Here is a 21,300-nt window from a genome sequence, read left to right on the forward strand (position 1 = left end):
AAGCTTCCAGTCTGTTATACAAACTCAATCAGCATGACAGAGTGATCTCCAGCCTTGTCCTCGTCAACACTCACACCTGTGTTAATAAGAGAATCACTGACATGATGTCAGCTGGTCCTTTTGTGGCTGGGCTGAAATGCAGTGGAAATGTTTTTGGGGTATTCAGTTAATTTGCATGGCAAAGAGGGACTTTACAATTAATTGCAATTCATCTGATCACTCTTCATAACATTCTGGAGTATATGCAAATTGCCATCATACAAACTGAGGCAGCAGACTTTGTGAAAATTTATATTTGTGTCATTCTCAAAACTTTTGGCCACGACTGTATCTAAAGTCCCACAGTTGACAGTGCATGTTAGAGCAAAAACCGAGCCCTGAGGTCGAAGGAATTGTTCGTAGAGTTCAGAGACAGGATTGTGTTGAGGCACAGATCTGGAGAAGGGTACCAAAACATTTCTGCAGCCTTGATGGTCGCCAAGAACACAGTGGCCTCCATCATTCTTAAATGGACGAAGTTTGGAACCACCAAGACTCTTCCTAGAGCTGGCTGCTCGGCCAAATTGAGCAATCTTGAGAGAAGGGCTTTGGTCAGGGAGATGACCAAGGATCCGATGGTTACTCTGACTGAGCTCCGGAGTTCCTCTGTGGAGATGGGAGAACCTTCCAGAAGGACAACCATCTCTGCAGCATTCCACCAATTAGGCCTTGATGGTAGAGTGGCCAGACGGAAGCCACTCCTCAGTAAAAGGCACATAACAGCCCGCTTGGAGTTTGCCAAAAGGCACCTAAAGGACTCTCAGACCACGTGAAACAAGATTTTCTGGTCTGATGAAACCAATATTGAACTCCTTGGCCTGAATGCCAAGCGTCAGATCTGGAGGAAACCAGGCCCCGCTCATCACCTGGCCAATACCATCCTACAGTGAAGTATGGTAGTGGCAGCATCATGCTGTGGGGATGTTTTTCAGCGGCAGGGACTGGGAGACTAGTCAGGATCGAGGGAAAGATGAACGGAGCCTGAGGTCTGAATACTTATGTAAATGTCATATTTCAGTTTGTATTTCTTTATACAATTGCAAACATTTCTAAAACCCCATTTTGCTTTGTCATTATGGGGGGTATTGTGTGTAGATTGATGAGGGAAACAGTTGAATCAATTTTAGAACAAGGCTGTAACGTAACAAAATGTGTAAAAAGTGAAAGGGTCTGAATACTTTCCGAATGCACTATGTTAAGAGTTGAAGCAGTGCAGAACCACTCGGCTGACATACACTGCAGAGCCCAGAGGCAGGAAGTGAGTGGTTCAAGAGACACAGAGCTGATGCTCTTTCAACCTGGGACCACATCCTGTTATGTGCTCCACTGGCTAGCACAAACACAACACCAGAAAATACTGGGGAACCGTAGAGGCAGATTTTAATTCATGTACATTTTGCTATGATGTTGTGGGAGGACTAAACTTAACAGTCCATTTCTAATGCTGAATATAATTGAGTTCTTCTTTCCAAAGAGTTGAGGTACCAATCAGAAAAGCTTCAGGAGCATGCTTATCCTGTATGATAACAAGATGATAACCAAGATGATTACCACTGGGTTACACAGTGTATGATAACACAAGATGATAACATAAAATGATATCCACTGGGTTATGGCGCCAGAGATGAAGGCAGACGTTTTACGTGTCCCCAACCTATTGTGTTTTTTTGTTCGTTTATTTGTGTTGTTTGTAACTTTTTTTTTTTTACTTATTTTGTACATAATGTTGCCGCTACCATCTCTTATGACCGAAAATAACTTCTAGACAGAAGCAGAATCCTTTTTTTCTTTTCACGACTCTGACGAGAAGGATATACTGCTTTCTCGGGAACAGGCCCAGATCCCTGCGATTTGCGTGAATTTGTAGGTGATCTAATAAACCCCCACTTCCCTCCATTCTGCTAGCAAACATGGAGAATAATATCGACAAGCTACGCAGAAGATTAAACTACCAACGGGACATTAAAAACTGTAACATCTTATGCTTCACGGTGTCGTGACTGAACGTCGACCCTATCAACATACAGCTGGCTGGTTACACGCTATACCGGCAGGACAGACAAGGGGCGGCGGACTATGTATTTTTGTAAATAACAGCTGGTGCGCGATATCTAAGGAAGTATCGAGCTATTGCTTGCCCGAGGTAGAGTATCTCATGATAAGCTGTAGACCACACTTTCTACCTAGAGAGTTTTCATCTGTATTTCTCGTAGCTGTTCACATACCACCACAGTCAGAGACTGGCACTAACACAGCATTGAATGAACTGTATTCCAGCAAACAAGAACACACTCACCCAGAGGTGGCGCTCCTAGTAGCCGGGGACTTTAATGCAGGGAAACTTAAATCCGTTTTACCAAATTTTTTATCTGCATGTTAAATGTGCAACCAGAGGAAAAAAATCTCTGGGCCACCTATTCTCCACACACAGAGACGCAAACAAAGCTCTCCTTCGCCCTCCATTTGGCAAATCTGAACATAATTATATCCTCTTGATTCCTGCTTACAAGCAAAAATTAAAGCAGGAAGCACCAGTGACTAGATCAATAAAAAAGTGGTCAGATGAAGCAGATGCTAAGCTACAGGACTGTTTTGCTAGCACAGACTGGAATATGTTCCAGGAGTACACCACATCAGTCATTGGCTTCATCAGTAAGTGCATCGATGACTTCGTCCCCACAGTGATCGTACATACATACACCAACCAGAAGCCATGGATTACAGGCAGCATCCACACTGAGCTAAAGGCTAGAGCTGTCGCTTTCAAGGAGGGGGACTCTAACCCAGAAGCTTATAAGAAATCCCGCTATGCCCTCCGACGAAACATCAAACAGGCAAAGCCTCAATACAGGACTAAGATCGAATCGTACTACACCGGCTCTGGCACTCGTCGGATGTGGCAGGGCTTGCAAACCATTACAGACTACAAAGGGAAGCACAGTCGAGAGCTGCCCAGTGACACAAGCCTACCAGACGAGCTAAACTACTTGTATGCTCGCTTCGAGGCAAATAACACTGAAACACGCATGAGAGCACCAGCTGTTCCGGAAGACTGTGTGATCACGCGCTCCACAGCCGATGTGAGTAAGACCTTTAAACAGGTCAACATTCACAAGGCCGCAGGGCCAGACAGATTACCAGGACGTGTACTGTGAGCATACGCTGACCAACTGGGAAGTGTCTTCACTGACATTTTCAACCTCTCCCTGTCCGAGTCTGTAATACCAACATGTTTTAAGCAGACCACCATAATGCCTGTGCCCAAGAAAACTAAGGTAGCCTGCCTAAATGACTACCGACCTGTAGCACTCACGTTTGTAGTCATGAAGTGCTTTGAAAGGCTAGTCATGGCTTACATCAACACCATTATCCCAGAAACCCTAGACCCACTCCAATTTGCATACCGCCCCAACAGATCCACAGATGATGCTCTCTCTATTGCACTCCACACTGCCCTTTCCCACCTGGACAAAAAGAACACCTATGTGAGAATGCTGGTCATTGACTACAGCTCAGCATTCAACACCATAGCGCCCTCAAAGCTCATCAATAAGCTAAGGACCCTGGGACTAAACTCCTCCCTCTGCAACTGGATCCTGGACTTCCTGACAGGCCGCCCCCAGGTGGTAAGGGTAGGTAACAACACATCCGCCATGCTGATCCTCAACACAGGGTCACCTCAGGGGTGCGTGCTCAGTCCCCTCCTGTGAACTCCCTGTTCACTCATGACTGCACGGCCAAGCACGACTCCACCATCATTAAATTTGCCGATGACACAACAGTGGTAGGCCTGATCACCAACAACAACGAGACAGCCTATAGGGAGGAGGTCAGAGACCTTGCCCTGTGGTGCCAGGACAAGAACCTCTCCCTCAACGTGATCAAGACAAAGGAGATGCTTGTGGACTACAGGAAAAAGAGGACTGAGCACACCCCCATTCTCATCGACGGGGCTACAGTGGAGCAGGTTGAGAGCTTCAAGTTCCTTGGTGTCCACATCACCAACAAACTAACATGGTCCAAGCACACCAAGACAGTCATGAAGAGGGCACGACAAAACCTATTCCCCCTCAGGAGACTGAAAATATTTGTCATGGGTCCTCAGATCCTCAAAAGGTTCTAAAGCTGCACCAGAGAGCATCCTGACTGGTTGCATCACTGCCTGGTATGGAAATTGCTCAGCTTCCGACCACAAGGCACTACAGAGGGTAGTGCGAATGGCCCAGTACATCACTGGGGACAAGCTTCCTGCCATCCAGGACCTCTATACCAGGAATTGTAAAAGACCCCAGACACCCTAGTCATAGACTGTTCTCTTTGCTACCTCACTGCAAGCGGTACCAGAGCGCCTAGTCTAGATCCAAGAGGATTCTAAACAGCTTCTACCCCAAAGCCGTAAGACTCCTGAACATCTACTCAAATGGCTACCCAGACTATTTGCATTACCCCCCCCCCCCCCTTTACACCGCTGCTACTCTCTGTTGTCGTCATCTATGCATAGTCACTTTAATAACTCTACCCACATGTACATACTACCTCAACTAACCAGTGCACCCGCACATTGACTCTGTACCGGTACCCCCATGTATATAATCTCGCTATTGTGTTTTTTCTGCTGCTCTTTAATTACTTGTTATTTTTCTCTCTTATTCTTGTCCGTATTTTTTTAAACTGCATTGTTGGTTGGGGGCTCGTAAGTAAGCATTTTACTGTAAGGTCTACACCTGTTGTGTTCGGTGCATGTGACTAATAAAATTTGATAACACAAGATGATAATCACTAGGATACACATTTGCTATGAAACTAAATAATTGTACTACTGGTAGAACATATTCCGTTTGTTTACTTTCCTATTTTGTTGTGTGTATGTTAGTACACTGGCTTACTAAATCATTTCAATGACAGCTATGACTTCCTGTCACATGACCAGTGAGGGTAATTAAGTGCCTGTTGTACAATGCAAAAGAGAAAGGAGTGTTTATTGGAAGATTTGCACAGTGGAGTGTCATTTTCATCCTCTATTGGTTCACAACCACACAAATAACATGATGTGTATTATGACAGAGCATACAGAAATATTACTCAAGTAAATAAAACAAACACATGAGCCCGATGTGAACTAACCTGGTCCCAGAACTGTTTGTGCTGTCTCGCCAACTCCTGTAGTCATTGTCGACAATACAGCCTTAATCAGATCTGGGACCAGACTATATGTGAACAGTACCCAAGGCTGCAAAAGGGATGAGGTATAAACTGCTGCTAAATGCAAAAAAAATTAAATGTATCACAGTGAACTATTATTTGTCAGTTCCGTCCAACAGTCGAGCATCGTATGCCCTTTCTTTCCCATCTTCCAATAGAAACACAGCAGCTGCTGCTACATTAGTCTAGTAGGTTCTACTGGCTTGGATTACATCATTCACAGTAAAAAAAAAAGAATAATCATTATAACGTTTTAAAGTTCTGTGCCTCGTGACACTCATAGAACTGCTATGGTTTTAATGGTATCATATTACGTTCGTTCTGCTTATAACACATTCTGAGGTAACACTTAACTTGAACTCTGTTATAAGCTGTCATTGGAGTTTATAACCCTTTGTGACAAATGATACTGCATGTTGCTGCATTCACCTAAGACAACTTAAGTTGGAGAGCACAAATTAAGTGTTACCTTCTAAGGTTGAAAAAAATGATTACAAAAATCACCCAAAAAGAGATTAACAACATATATGATAGGAATGTTTTTAAGCTACCTCCAACTCACGTCCTTCACATAATTTGTAAGAAAAAGCGCTTCATATCAAAACCAACATTATTTGGAAATTGACCAATGTGTTTTTCTTTATATGTCAATATAGGCGCTGTACAGCACAATTCAATACAACTTATCCAATCGCAATGAACCAGTGCAATTTTGTAAACAGTATAGCGCATATACAATTATATTGATAATACCAATGGTCTGATTGTAGAGTAATCGCTTCCTATGATGGTAATGTATAAAGCCAATGTCTAAAGCCATACATGTACAAATGTATAAGTATTAATAATGGAATATCACATTTGATATGACATGATTAGCAGCTGTAACTACCTGATGAAACAATCCCTAATGGATTCACAATGCAAGTGCTTCAATGAACACAGCAACCGTAAATGATCTGGCAATCTACTTGGTAACATTTATTGAGGGTGTACACACATACACACAATGTATACTGATGTGCCATTTTGCAAAATGTACCAAATTAACATAGACCTTTGTGCCAGATGTCATAAGGATTCGTGAGTAGGCTATGATTGATTCCGCATGTCTTAAGTTCTGAAGTGATACACCTTCAAATACTGTCACCATCGATGCTCTTTCAAAAAATCCGGTGACATGTCTTACTGCAGTATGGATGTTTTATACAGATAATCTCCATTCATCCTATATCACCTGCTATCTAACTGAAGCAGCATCTAAAGAGTTGTAGGGTGCATCTCAATTGTGTTTCCTTGTTCCCTCTTCCTTCTCAAAACCCATTGGAAGAGAAGGTCCGAGGGGAGGAACCTCTGACCTTGTCCTCCAATGCGTTTTGAGAAGGCGAGGGGAGAGGATGCGAGGGAACAAGGAAACACTATTTAGATTCACCCACAGCACAACTTCACTATAACAGCTCACCTTATTCTCAGCCCCTCTGTGATATACAGTTAGTCACGGAGATACACTTCACTACATCCTCCCACTCAGCTTAGGGTACTGCTGTTGATTCTAGTAAGGCTATGGTCTATGGAGTTTTAGTAAGAATGCCCTTTGGGTGTAGTGGTGATGCCCCATCGGCCAATCAGACATCCCCGTCCTCGATGCGGACCAGCTGCCTCTCCAGCAGCTCGATCCTCTGGCCCTGGGCCAAGACCACCGAACGGAGGGCCCTCACCTCCGCTAGCACCTCACTCAGCACCTCCTCCTGGAGCAGGGGAGATGGAGTTGAAGAGGGAGAATGCAGTCACACACATGATGACATCCTAAATCGTCACTTTTCTGGCACTTCTACCTCCATACTCATACGCATACTTCTCTAAGGGAGACAACCTAAACTTGAGCAATAAGAAACTCTCGTTACAAAACGTTTTGCTAAATCCCAAATCAATTCGTCACATACACATGGTTAGCAGATGTTATTGCGAGTGTAGCGAAATGCTTATGCCTCTAGTTCCGACAGTGCAGCAATATCTAACAATTCCACAACAACTACCTAATACACAAAAATCTAAGGAATGGAATAAGAATATGTACATATAAATATACGGAAGAGCGGCATAGGCAAGATGCAATAGATGGTATAAAATACAGTATATACTTATGGGATGAGTAATGCGAGATATGTAAATATTATTAAAGTGGCATTATTAAAGTGACTAGTGATCCGTTTATTAAAGTGGCTACAGTGTGTCCTGGTGAATACACCCCTGCTATGCTTACTACCATACCCACGTATAACCAAACTCCATTCTCACCTCTCTTCTCGCCCTATCGGATGCTCCTTCTCCTTCTGCTCGAGTGACCCTCTGCTGCACCACCCCCTCACTCTCCATTTCACTGGCGGTGGCGGTTGCCGTGGGAGAGGCGGCCTGCCGGGATACTGTGGAAGAATCTGTCCCGGAGACCTGCGACAGCAGCTTGGGCTTGTTCCTGAGCTTGTCCCGGTGCTTGGAGGGGGTGCCAGCATAGCCCCCGCTCAGAGAGACTAGCAGGGGCGCCGCGTCCTGCCCAGCGATCCAATCCTCGGCCAGGAGAGAGGGCTCCACACCGGCAGTGTCCGGGTACAGGTCCCCCTGGAAGAGGTCTGACTGAGGAGGCAAGAGAGAGGGGAGGGGGAGATGGAGGTTTGAGTAAAACTCTCTGTTCCAATATCCACATTGACATGCCACCATGTTTTGGGCATGGATTCTAAGTGGGATGCTAGTATGGCTATTGGAATACGGCCTTAGTCCAAAAATGTGTTACTTCAAATGGCTGTGTTTCGAAATGCATGGCTTACCTTCCGTGGTACCGTCATAGAAATGGGCTCTACTTTCCTCTCATGCAATTTGTAGAACCTGCAATATGAGAAAGAGAGGAGACAGATTAAATCAAAGAAAGAGAGAGAGTGAATGAATGAATGAAAAAGTGAATGAATGAAAGACGAGATAGAAATGAATTACAGTGGGAGGGAATGAAAGGGGGAATGTAGGAGGGAGAGAGGGGTGAAAGAGAAAACAAAGGAAGCAAATACACAGAGGAAGAATTCAACTAACAACCATGAAGACATGCTGAAAAATCTGTTCACCTGGCGATCTCACACTTGTTGACGTCCACGCCCCTCTTGCTGAGAAAGCCTGCTCCTCGCTGGGGCTCTTTGCTGCTGTACAGGCTGAGGAAATGGACGTAAGGCGACTCGTCCGTCACCTCAAAGTACCGGATGGTGCAGTCCCCCTGAGAGTGATCAACAGACAAACGGGACTGAACCAAACATCCAGAGGGGGATTTTCTAATCTGATCATATGCCGCCAGCAGAATTTGTTGAAAGTGCTGTAGGAAATGGGTGTACTGTACCTTTCCACACAGGTAGACCATGTTAGTGTCAGGATCGTAGTAGGGAAGGAGAACACCATTACTGGTGTCCATCTCCTGCACTGCCATTGGCTCAGACATATCATTCTGCAACACAAATACCAAATACTGTTCATTGACTACAGCATTCGAATCCTATTGTTCCCTCCAAGCTCGTCACCAAACTCAGAGCCCAGACGGGAAGACCACAGACTGTGAGGATTGGCAACAACACCTCCTCCACACTGACTTAACACAGGTGCCCCCCGGGGGTGTGTCCTCACTCCCTGTTTACCCACGACTGTGTGCCTTTGCACGATACCAACTCCATCATCAAGTTTGCTGACGACACCACGGTTGTAGGCCTGATACCAACAACGAGTCAACCTATCAGGAGGTAAAATAACTAGCATTGTGGTGCAAGGACATTAACCTCTCACTCAACGTCAACAAAACAAAGGAGTTGATTGTTGACTTCAGGAAGCAGAGGAGGGAACAAGCTACCAAACAGCATCAATGCGACTGCAGTAGAAACAGTCAGCATTTTTAAGTTCCTCGGCGTATACATCACTGATGACTTGACATGGACCAACACCACCCCGGGTTATCTCCAAATACTACCGCTGCACCATCGAGAGCGTCTTGACCGGTTGCATCACGGCCTGGTACAGGAATTGCTCTGTCCACGACCGCAAGGCCCTCCAGCAGGTGAAGAGGACCTAATACATCACTGGGGCAGTGTTCCCACCCATCCAGGACATCTAGTTGAAATGGGGCCTGAGGAAGTCTTGCAGCATCAAGGACCCCACACAACCCAGCCACATGCTGTTCACTCCCTTACCGTCAAGCAGACTGTATCTGAGCATGAGGTCTGAGTGCAATCACTTACTCATTCACACACACACTTGCTGCTACCACTTATTTACTATTGCTAATACGGTTCTGCAAAATGAAAAGAAGTCCCCCCCACTGCCCCTTCCCTGATACATGTGTAAATATTGGAACATAAATGGTTCCTTCCTGTATTATACTTATGCTAAAATGTTTATTCTATTGTACTGAAACATTTACTTTATGTATGTATTCTTATCTTTAATTATTTCTTATTGTCGTTGCATTGTCGAGATTGTTGGACTGTGTGTACCATCTGTATGTATCCCTTACGACTAATAAAACTTGAAACTATGAGCTTGCATTTGAATGTACTGAATCTCATGCTGGTAATGTACGTCACTGCTGTGCCTGGCTGAACATGTAGCAGCTGAACCAGTTGATCTGCCTTTCCAAGGCACTATGAAGATTCCACTGTTTACAGTTAGTGGGAGCTAAGTAAACACTACTTGGTCAGTGTGTGTAGTGAACCCCTAGGTGCTGCGGCAAGGGAAAATAAACAGGGCTGACTTGAACGGTACTGTTATGACACCGCAGCACAACACTCTCCTCTACCATACACTCCCATAAGACTCAAGGTCATGTACACTGTGTACAAAACATTGAACACATTTCCATGACAGACTGACCAGGTGAAAGCTATGATCCCTATTGATGTCTCTTTAAAATCAGTGTTAGAAGGGGAGGAGATCGGTTAAATAAATATTTCCAGGCCTTGAGACAATTGAGACATGGATTGTGTATGTGTGCCCTTCAGAGGGTGAACGGGCAAGATTAAATATTTAAGTGTCCTTGAACGGAGTATGGTAGTAGGTGCCAGGTGCACCGGTTTGTGTCAAGAGCTGCAACACTGCTGGGTTTTTCCAAACTCCAGTTTCCTGTGTATCAAGAATGATCCACCACCCAAAGGACATCCAGCCAACTTGACAACTGTGGGAAGCATTGGAGTCAACATGGGGCAGCATCCCTGTGGAACGCCTTCGACACCTTGTGTCAAAAGAGTCCATGCACCAATTTAGGCTCTTCTGAGACCGGGGGGGGGGTGCAAGTCAATATTAGGGAAGTGTTCCTAATGTTTGGTATACTCAGTGTATATGAAATGTGTCCATCCAGCCACCGTACCGTATCCCACAAGGCCAGCTGCCTTTCACTCATGCGGCTGAAGCCCGTGGTCAGGATCTTCCCGTCGGAGAGGAACACGGCCCTCATGGGCCTGGTGCCATCGTGGACCTTCTCTTTCACCTGAGACACACAGCAACAGGTGGTAGGTAGAGTCAATGTCAAAAGCCACTAGTACAGAAGGTAGAGTTCATACAAACTTATACAATACACAGTATTTGGGGGATTTGGCTGAATCCAATTTTCTTTGATAAGAAGGATATTTTCTTCAGCAGTGGACAGTTGTGTTACAGTCCACTTTGTGTTGGTTACTTTCCCCTTGAAGGATAATGAAGTTGTATTGCTTGTTATTGGTACTTAAAGACCAGAGGAAAAGGCGAAGCGAGAGGGACAGCTGGGTTGAAAAAAATCTATCTTCTCCAGAAAGATTTATTTAATTTATTTCGCTCACCAAGCGAGGAGTTTTGGTATGGAAGTCAATGAGAGTGTCATATTTGGTCAATAACAAAAACAATGTAATGGCTTATTTGCTACGTGAGGTTTATTTGATTTAATAGAAGTTTCATAATACTTAGGTTGTTATGAGCGTACTGATATAAGTAGGACTCGTGACATCCCGGCAAATTATTTTTTCTTTTATTATCAGAATTGTCTTGAGACGGCGATGCATATTCATGACATGTGGCTAGTAGCATAGCATCTCTCTCCAATGAATACAGGCCGGTTTTCATTAACACCCCAAATTCTAATATTCAAAAAAGGATTAAAATAAACTAAATGCATCCATCAATCCAAAGAGAGGAATAGGCAGGAGCTCGACAGCCCACCGTTCCGCTCTGTGGACAACAAATCCCGTTTTTAAGATGGAGATTTACAGTTGAAGTCGGAAGTTTACATACACTTAGGTTGGAGTCATTAAAACTTATTTTTTAACCACTCCACAAATTTCTTGTTATTAACAAACTATAGTTTTGGTAAGTCAGTTAAGACATTACTTTGTGCATGACACAAGGAATTTTTCCAACAATTGTTTACAGACAGATTATTTCACTTATAATTCACTGTATCACAATTCCAGTGGGTCAGAAGTTTACATACACTAAGTTGACTGTGCCTTTAAACAGCTTGTAAAATTCCAGAAAGTGATGTCATGGCTTTAGAAGCTTCTGATAGGCTAATTGACATCATTTGAGTCAATAGGAGGTGTACCTGTGGCTGTATTTCAAGGCCTAATCTTCAAACTCAGTACCACTTTGCTTGACATCAGGGGAAAATCAAAAGAAATCAGCTAAGACCTCAGAAAAAAAAATTGTAGACCTCCACAAGTCTGGTTGATCCTTGGGAGCAATTTCCAAATGCCTGAAGGTACTATGTTCATTTGTACAAACAACAGTACGCAAGTATAAACACCATGGGACCACGCAGCCGTCATACCGCTCAGGATGGAGATGCGTTCTGTCTCCTAGAGATGAACGTACTTTGGTGCGAAAAGTGCAAATCAATCCCAGAACAGCAAAGGACCTTGTGAAGATGCTGGAGGAAACAGGTACAAAAGTACCTATATCCACAGTAAAACGAGTCCTATATCGACATAACCTGAAAGGCCGCTCAGCAAGGAAGAAGCCACTGCTCCAAAACCACCATAAAAAAAAAGCCAGACTACGGTTTGCAACTGCACATGGGGACAAAGATCGTACTTTTTGGAGAAATGTCCTCTGGTCTGATGAAACAAAAATCAAACTGTTTGGCCATAATGACCATCGTTATGTTTGGAGGAAAAAGGGGGACGCTTGCAAGCCGAAGAACACCATCCCAACCGTGAAGCATGGGAGTGGCAGCATCATGTTGTGGGGGTGCTTTGCTGCAGGAGGGACTGGTGCACTTCACAAAATAGATGGCATCATGAGGCAGGAAAATGATGTGGATATATTGAAGCAACATCTCATGACATCAGTCAGGAAGTTAAAGCTTGGTCGCAAATGGGTCTTCCAAATGGACATTGACCCCAAGCAAACTTCCAAAGTTGTGGCAAAATGGCTTAAGGACAACAAAGTCAAGGTATTGGAGTGGCCATCACAAAGCCCTAACCTCAACCTGTAGAACATTTGTGTGCAGAACTGAAAAAGCGTGTGCAAGCAAGGAGGCCTACAAATCTGACTCAGTTACACCAGCTCTGTCAGGAGGAATGGGCCAAAATTCACCCAACTTATTGTGGGAAGCTTGTGGAAGTCTACCCGAAACGTTTGACCCAAGTTAAACAATTTAAAAAGGCAATGCTACCAAATACTAATTGAGTGTATGTAAACATCTGACCCACTGGGAATGTGATGAAATAAAAGCTGAAATAAATAATTCTCTCTACTATTATTCTGACATTTCACAGTCTTAAAATAAAGTGGCGTTCCTAACTGACCTAAGACAGGGAATTTTTACTAGGATTAAATGTCAGGAATTGTGAAAAACTGAGTTTAAAAGGTATTTGGCTAAGGTGTATGTAAACTTCTGACTTCAACTGTAGATATCTCGTCATTATATCCAAATCTCTTATGACTTCTTTCCATTCATTTGCATGGGTGTGTCATACGACATAGGACAGACAGGACTCACCTTGAGGACGGTGCCCCGTCGTGGGTCGATGACACGCAACGCCTTGTCCTTGCACACGGTGCAGATGGCACTGCCCTCCCGGTTCCAGCTCACGCTGTAGATCAGGTCGGGGTGGGCATCGGCTATCTGGTAGACCAGCTCCCCGGTGCCCACGTCCCACACACACACCAGGTTATCACAGCCTGAGAGAGAGAGAGAGGAGAGAGCCACACACACACACAAAGAGAGAGATACATACAGAGAGAGACAAAGACACAGAGACACAGAGAGAGCGAGAAAGAGACAAGAAAGGAGAGAAGCGATGCAACATTCAAAACAGGTGTTTACAGAAGAGGGTTAACATGCACACTACCAATCTCAGTTTACCAAGACGTCAACCACAATAAAAGTGCAGAAGTAAAATTGTGTGTAGGAGTTCTGTACTTGTAGACAACTAAAACCTAAACACAAATGTCATATGGATACAATCAAATGTATATGAAAAGCATGCAAATAGTCATAATACAGACATAACACCCTAAGTAATGCAGACAACCAAATTGCTTTCAACATTTAAATCTTAAGCTATAAAAAAAATAGAGTCGCAGTAATTTATTGGGTAAATCACCAACGTTTCGGCATCACTGTGCCTTCTTCAGGGTCACCTGAAAAAGAGTGTGTGTGTGTATACAGTGGGGAGAACAAGTATTTGATAACCTGCAAAATCGGCAGTGTTTCCTACTTACAAAGCATGTAGAGGTCTGTAATTTTTATCATAGGTACACTTCAACTGTGAGAGACTGAATCTAAAACAAAAATCCAGAAAAATCATTGTATGATTTTTAAGTAAATAATTTGCATTTTATTGCATGACATAAGTATTTGATACATCAGAAAAGCAGAACTTAATATTTGGTACAGACTGCAGCAGGGATTTTGGCCCACTCCTCCATACAGACCTTCTCCAGATCCTTCAGGTTTCGGGGTTGTCGCTGGGCAATACGGACTTTCAGCTCCCTCCAAAGATTTTCTATTGGGTTCAGGTCTGGAGGCTGGCTAGGCCACTCCAGGACCTTGAGATGCTTCTTACGGAGCCACTCCTTAGTTGCCCTGGCTGTGTGTTTTGGGTCATTGTCATGCTGGAAGATCAGTCACATCATCGATGAAGACAAGTGAGCCTGTTCCACTGGTAGCCATACAGGCCCAAGCCATAACACCCCCTCCATCATGTTTCACGGATGAGGTGGTATGCTTTGGATCATGGGATCATGGGCATGTATGGCTGCCATGGGCATTTTTTCTCTGCACTTTCCTCTTTCCATCACTCTGGTACATGATAATCTTTGTCTCATCGGTCCACAATACTTTTTTCCAGAACTCTTGGGGCTCTTTTAGGTGCTTTTTAGCTAACTGTAATCTCGCCTTTCTGTTCTTCAGGCTTATCAGTGGTTTGCATCTTGTAGTGTACCCTCTGTAGTCCTGCTGGTGTAGTCTTCTACGTATGGTAGACTTTGAAACATCTACACCTGCATCCAGGAGAGTGTTTTGATCTGTTGGGCTGTTGTCAGGGGGGTTTTCTTCACCATAGAGAGAATTCTCCGGTCATCCACTACAGTGGTCTTCCTCAGTCTACCGGGTCTTTTGACATAATTGAGTTCACCGGTTGTTTTTTTCTTGTTAATGATGAACCAAACTGTTGACTTGGGTATGTCCGGGGTTTTTGCAATGTTCCTGATTGATTGATTTTCAGCCTTGACGGACAGCTTCATTTACATCGACTCTGCTGTCTTCCTCATGTCGTCACACCCCAACAACAACCTCCAAAGGCAATAAAGTCTAGAATCAATACTATTCATCAACAGCTCTCCTGCATTCACTAACGACACAAATGAATACACCTGCCTAACGACACACATCTGTGAAGCCAATTCAACAAATACTTGTAGTACCTTAAAATGGGGGGACTGTGTACAAAAGGTGCTGTCATTTCTAAACGGTTCATCCGATACGTATGAAAATGCCCTCAAATGAAAGCTGACAGTCTGCACTTCACCCCCATTGTATCCTTTCAAACTCAAAGTGCTAGTTTATCCGCCATTAGTCAGCACCTCTACATAAAATAATTCTCTCTGGGTGTGCGCTAGCTCATGTTTGTTTTTATTCGAACATTTGAAACCTTCCCACGACCTCTTAGACTGTTTAGTTTCATGTTAACCTTAACCACAGTCTCCTTTAAAACTCGCAAACCACATCAAATGTATTTATAAAGCCCTTTTTACATCAGCAGATGTCACAAAGTGCTTATACAGAAACCCAGCCTAAAACACCAAACAGCAAGCTATGCAGAAGTAGAAGCACGGTGGCTAGGAAAAACTCCCTAAAAAGGCAGGAACCTTGGAAGAAACCTAGAGAAGAACCAGGCTCTGAGGGGTGGCCAGTCTTCTCTTGGCTGTGCCGAGTAGAGATTATAAGAGTACATGGCCATTAAGGCCAGATCGTTCTTCAAGATGTTCAAACGTTCATAGATGACCAGCAGAGTCAAATAATAATCACATGCTGTTAATTGCAAGGGAAGGAAACTCAATTCCTAGCTTGTATAATGCATTTGGAATTGAACTGTTTGTCATGTAACACCTCTCCAGTACATTTAGATCTGTCCTTAGACTCTCCCCATTTACATTGACTGCTACATGTTAGCTTTCTCTGGCAATCACACAGGGTCCAATGTTCGACACATGGGTGGCTAACTAGCTAGCTACATGCTACCCTGACTCGTGACCAAACTGTGTCCTAACACTATCATTATGTCTACATTTCCAGGTGTGAGCGTGACTACATGCAACACTTCCCTCTTAAAACACTCAGTTCTTCTTTCTCAGAAAAATCCTAACATAAGAGGTCTCACATTATCATGGACCTGGGGATCCAATTGTGCCCCTACCATGTCTACCTTTCCTTGCCTTTTACCAATCACATTCATTGATACAAGAGGCATCGCTAGTGGGTTGGATAGTCCAAAAACAGACTACCTGAGGTGCAGACATTGTCCTCTGCCATGCGTTGTCCTCTCAGACGGCCATGGCATTATGATCACACTATCCGACGTGAGACAACGAGGTGCAAATAGGTGAGATTACCTGCAGTTAGGAGGATGTTGAAGGCTGTCGGGTGCCAGGCCAGGATCCCCACTCGTTTGCTGTGGCCCTCCAGTGTCACTACAGGCTCTGTCATTGGCCCAGTCAGCCCTCCATCAGGGACCTCCCAAACCTGTCATAGACAATACAACCAATGACAACACTTTGTAACAGGAGTAGAGCATACAACTGAACCTTTGTTTCAATTCTACAGGCCTAACCAATGACTGCATCTGCAGCATTCTCAACACAGATATTCCCTCTGGATAGTAGAACATATATCACAAGGCCAACATAATGCCATCATATAATAGTACATCTGCCATGTCTCCTTAATGAACACATAACTATCATCCAGCAGTCCGCCTAAATCTAAGCAAAGATCTGGACAAGGGTTGAAAGTGTCATCACAGACTACTGTGATCTGCTTATGCAGCTTTTTTAGAGGGCAGCTACGTTCCCATCACTCACCTTTACGGTGCAGTCCTCCGAGGCACTGGCGATGATGTTGTCGTCATGAGGACACCACTGGACGTCCAGCACCGGGGCCGCGTGTCCACACACCGTGGGAGTGGCCTGGTCAATCCTGCCACTCTGTGGGAGAGAAGCGGGTGTAAGGTGGGCCTGGTGACAATTCATCATCAGATAAGTCAAAACCGCCAAGGTAGATCTCAATAGTACTTACTCACCAACCGAAAAGCACTGTTTTACATGAAAATAAGTGGGTCAGGAAGACTCTGAGTTGCCGACATATTGCTACAACCCATCCAGTAACGTCAGCCGAGTAAGAGCAATTCCATGGCAACGGAATTACGCGTTCACTTTAAAATGTCAAACAAAAGCCAAGATTTCAAAGTTTAACAAACCATTGAACTCTATGCACAATGACTACTTTGAACAACTTACATGGTCAATAAAAAATAAACAAAAACATTTACTGGAAAAACTGTGCAGATGCAAGTTTGGTAACAGAATTAAGGTAAAATCGCCCTCAGTTTTATTCTAAACTTTGTAGGTGCAGAGTTCTTCAGTCCTTCCTCAATGTGTTTTTGTAAAATGTTCTGAGTTCTATGGTTTGTTAAACTTTGAAATCAATGGTTTTTGTTTGGTATATATTTTAAAGTGAAAAATGATTATGCTGAGTCTCAGCATAATACCATTACCATGGAATTGCCCAGAAACACCTTTAGGGTATTGATCCGATGCTTATCCTCAATCTGAGAGAGGTTGGATGCTTAAGTGGGCAAGTACAAACCTTGTTGAGTGGCAGAACGAGGAAGGCCCCTCCTCCGCCTGATTCAATGATGACTGCGGTGAATTTGGGGTTCACAGCGCAGAGGGGCCCGTCCCATGTGACGCGGGACACTCGGACATCATCGATGCAGTGCTCAGCCTTCCAAGCCTGGGCGAAAACGTGCCTGAACTTGCTCTGTCTGACCACGCCTCTTCGGAACGACATGACTGACGAGAGAGATATCACTGGTTAACCATAATGCACCCTAAGCAACATGACAAATCGATGTGGAGGTTTTTATCCTCAACTTGTAATGATGTAGCTAGCCTATGCAGCCACACCACAGGTGAGAAATGTACCATGGTTCCAATATATCTACCACATCAAATACATATTGAGACACTCGCATGCAAGTAGCAATTAGAATTCATCAGAATTCTGGTGGTGGTAGTTTTGCAAGTCAGTACTAATAGACACGTGGTAGCTGGTAGGCCTATGAGTTCCAAAACTTTTTGAGCCATGTTCTTTTAAGAACATCCTCAAGGAGGCTACAATGTCAAGAGTCAAGCCTATGAAACAAATTGTCTCGTCCTGTCTCTGTGAAACCCCTATCAGCTCAATACGAGCTGATTGGGGTACACAATATGGCACTAACCAATAAATAAATGTATATTCAGTTAGTCAGTAACATTTAATGAGGCTGGGGATAAGTAAGTAAATAATGTGCAACAGCCAAATTCTCCAATAATGTGAGTCAGTCAGTTCTAAGAAGAACATTTGGGGAGGGGTTGGCAGCTAGAGAGAGACGACTACAGAGGGGAGGGGGTGCCACTCAATGCTTTATAGCTGACGATACAGTATCCATCTAAACAAGGGTGTTAACATGTGTTACATCTAACGTAACAATGTAGCCTACAACAACATGATAGTGAGAAATGTTGGCTTGGCTTGCATCCAGATCATTTGAATGTAAGAATGTCACTGGGAGTGGTAGGTGTAGTTAGCAAATACTGTAGATGCAGAACACACATTATTAGCATCAACATTAATGGAAAAGGTGGGTCAGAAAATATCAAAATAAAAGGACAAAATACAACTAAGAGAATGTAACAACAAATAGCCTAAAAGTAGCCTGCCCTACTTGGAGAAGCGATTCGACAATGTGAGGTTTTAGGAGATTTTACTTCGACTATACAATAGCAAGGAGTTTTAGTTAAACAAAACTGACATTTTTTTTCCAGTTACTCTACCTCGATTTCAGGCAACTTCAATTGGAAAAGATAAAGGCCGAAGACTAGAACGTGACAAGAGGAAGCGAATAGAATAATCCGTCACCAGCAGTAACTTAATCCTTTGCTATGTCTGACAGACGGCTACACAGCCGACCTACCACAATGGCAGGAAATAATTGTTGTAGATGGATAAACACAAGCGATGATTAGCGCTCAAGAAAAATAAAGACGCGCGGCGTACAATCCTGTTGCAAAATTAATTTCCACCTAGTTGGTTAAAAAATGCGTATCTGTGGTGCAATATTTAAAATGAACAAACATGTAAAACGCGTCAAAATATTGGTAAATGAAAATGTAGACAACAAGGGAATGGTTACCGGGAATTATGGGCGTGCGACGGGAGAGATGCTGACACTTCGCACTCTGTGTTGGAATGATTACTGTTTGGAACAGACTTCCAGACTTCCGCCCCTGGCAGGATATAGTGGATGTAGCGTTGTTGTATCCATCGCATTTCTCAACAGTATTCTATTGGATTGGCTTGCTGCACTAAAAACAAAGGCCTACTGTACTACCTGAAATGCCAAACAAGTGTTGGAAATATGTAAGTGACGTGTTCTGTCAACATTGGCATTACATGACGGCAGCAAAAAAAAAATCTGTTGAACCACATCAGAAGCATTTATCAGGCCATACATGTACTCATGTGACTGAAATAACAATAAAGAGGATATATACATGAGGTACAGGTGTTGTGCCGAAAATCTCCCCCTGCCAGAACCCCCCCCCCCCCCCCCCCCTCACCCTCGCATTAACGCGCACGCACTCAGTTCTTCATTGCTGCGACTTGCTTGCAAATTGAGATCACTGATCACGTTAAACTTCGTTAAATTATTATTTTTTTTGTGCCGGATTTACCGCGGGGGAGGCACGAGTAATGTCTGCAGTTTTCGGTTTGGCTATTTATTTGAAGTGTATTAGTCTATAAATAAATCTCTTTGACAAAATTCGTAATCTCTCCCATGTCTTATTCGACTAGTAGTTGTTCTGAAGTGTTTATTGCTTGCCTACATTTTACTCCCTCCTCTATGTTTAATATAACACACATTAATTATTAATTTCGGTTGCTTATCCTGACGTAAAGTTTGTTCTATAGAAAGTATTTGACTCTGACGTGTCACAGAATGTATTTGACGTTAGCCACAAAATTAAGGAAATTAGAAGGGGGGTTCTAATTTCCTTAATTTTGTGGCTAGAGTCAAATACTTTCTATAGAACAAACTTCACGTCAGGATTGGCAACCGAAATTAATAATTAATGTACAGTTGAATTCAGAAGTTTACATTTTCTTTCTGAGGTCATGGCTGACTTCTTTTGATTTTCTCATGATGTCAAGCAAAGAGGAACTGAGTTTGAAAGTAGGCCTTGAAATACATCCACAGATGCACCTCCTATTGACTCAAATGATGTCAATTAGCCTATCAGAAGATTCTAAAGCCATGACATAATTTTCTGGAATTTTCCAAGCTGTTTAAAGGCACAGTCAATTTAGTGTATGTAAACTTCTGACCCACTGGAATTGTGATACAGTGAATTATAAGTGAAATAATCTGTCTGTAAACAATTGTTGGAAAAATGACTTGTGTCATGCACAAAGTAGATGTCCTAACCGACTTGCCAAAACTATAGTTTGTTAACAAGACGTTTGTGGAGTGGTTGAAAAACGAGTTTTAATGACTCCAACCTAAGTGTATGTAACCAAGACGAGATGATTGTGGACTACAGGACGGGGCTGTAGTGGAGCAGGTTGAGAGCTTCAAGTTCCTTGGTGTCCACATCACCAACAAACTAGAATGGTCCAAACACACCAAGACAGTCGTGAAGAGGGCACGACAAAGCCTATTCCACCTCAGGAAACTAAAAAGATTTGGCATGGGTCCTGAGATCCTCAAGGTTATACAGCTGCAACATCGAGAGCATCCTGACTGGTTGCGTCACTGCCTGGTACGGAAATTGCTCAGCCTCCGACCGCAAGGCACTACAGAGGGTAGTGCGTACAGCCCAGTACATCACTGGGGCTAAGCTGCCTGCCATCCAGGACCTCTACACCAGGCGGTGTCAGAGGAAGGCCCCAAAAATTGTCAAAGACCCCAGCCACCCCAGTCATAGACTGTTCTCTCTACTACCGCATGGCAAGTGGTACCGGAGTGTCACGTCTAGGACATGAAGGCTTCTCAACAGTTTTTACCCCCAAGCCATAAGACTCCTGAACAGTTAATCAAATGGCTACCCAGACTATTTGCATTGTGTGCCCCCCCAACCCCTCTTTTACACTGCTGCTACTCTGTTTATCATATATGCATAGTCACTTTAACTATACATTGATGTACATACAACCTCAAATGGCCCGACCAACCAGTGCTCCAGCACATTGGCTAACCAGACTATCTGCATTGTGTCTCGCCATCTGCTCTTTACACTACTGCTACT

At 43.7% G+C, this 21,300-nt stretch overlaps 1 protein-coding gene across 2 annotated transcripts; it reads right to left on the minus strand.

Moving 5' to 3' along the window:
* Nucleotides 1-4,993: 4,993 nt before the first annotated feature.
* coro1b (coronin, actin binding protein, 1B) lies at nucleotides 4,994-19,289 on the minus strand. Of its 2 annotated transcripts, none has more exons than XM_029759968.1 (11): nucleotides 19,190-19,289; nucleotides 17,600-17,806; nucleotides 16,816-16,938; nucleotides 16,348-16,477; nucleotides 13,232-13,413; nucleotides 10,628-10,747; nucleotides 8,618-8,722; nucleotides 8,352-8,497; nucleotides 8,064-8,121; nucleotides 7,540-7,872; nucleotides 4,994-6,989 (listed from the first exon to the last, which is right to left on the minus strand). In XM_029759968.1, exons 2-11 carry the CDS (start codon nucleotides 17,801-17,803, stop codon nucleotides 6,867-6,869), a joined length of 1,524 nt encoding a protein of 507 aa, XP_029615828.1. In that variant the 5' UTR covers nucleotides 17,804-17,806; nucleotides 19,190-19,289; the 3' UTR covers nucleotides 4,994-6,866. The 2 variants fall into 2 exon arrangements, with proteins under 2 accessions (XP_029615828.1, XP_029615829.1); XM_029759969.1 differs by lacking the exon at nucleotides 19,190-19,289 and adding an exon at nucleotides 18,829-19,174 and having other exon boundaries at nucleotides 17,600-17,805.
* Nucleotides 19,290-21,300: the final 2,011 nt, after the last annotated feature.

This window comes from Salmo trutta, chromosome 8 (genome assembly GCF_901001165.1).
Source record: "Salmo trutta chromosome 8, fSalTru1.1, whole genome shotgun sequence".
Taxonomy (NCBI): Eukaryota; Metazoa; Chordata; class Actinopteri; order Salmoniformes; family Salmonidae; genus Salmo; species Salmo trutta.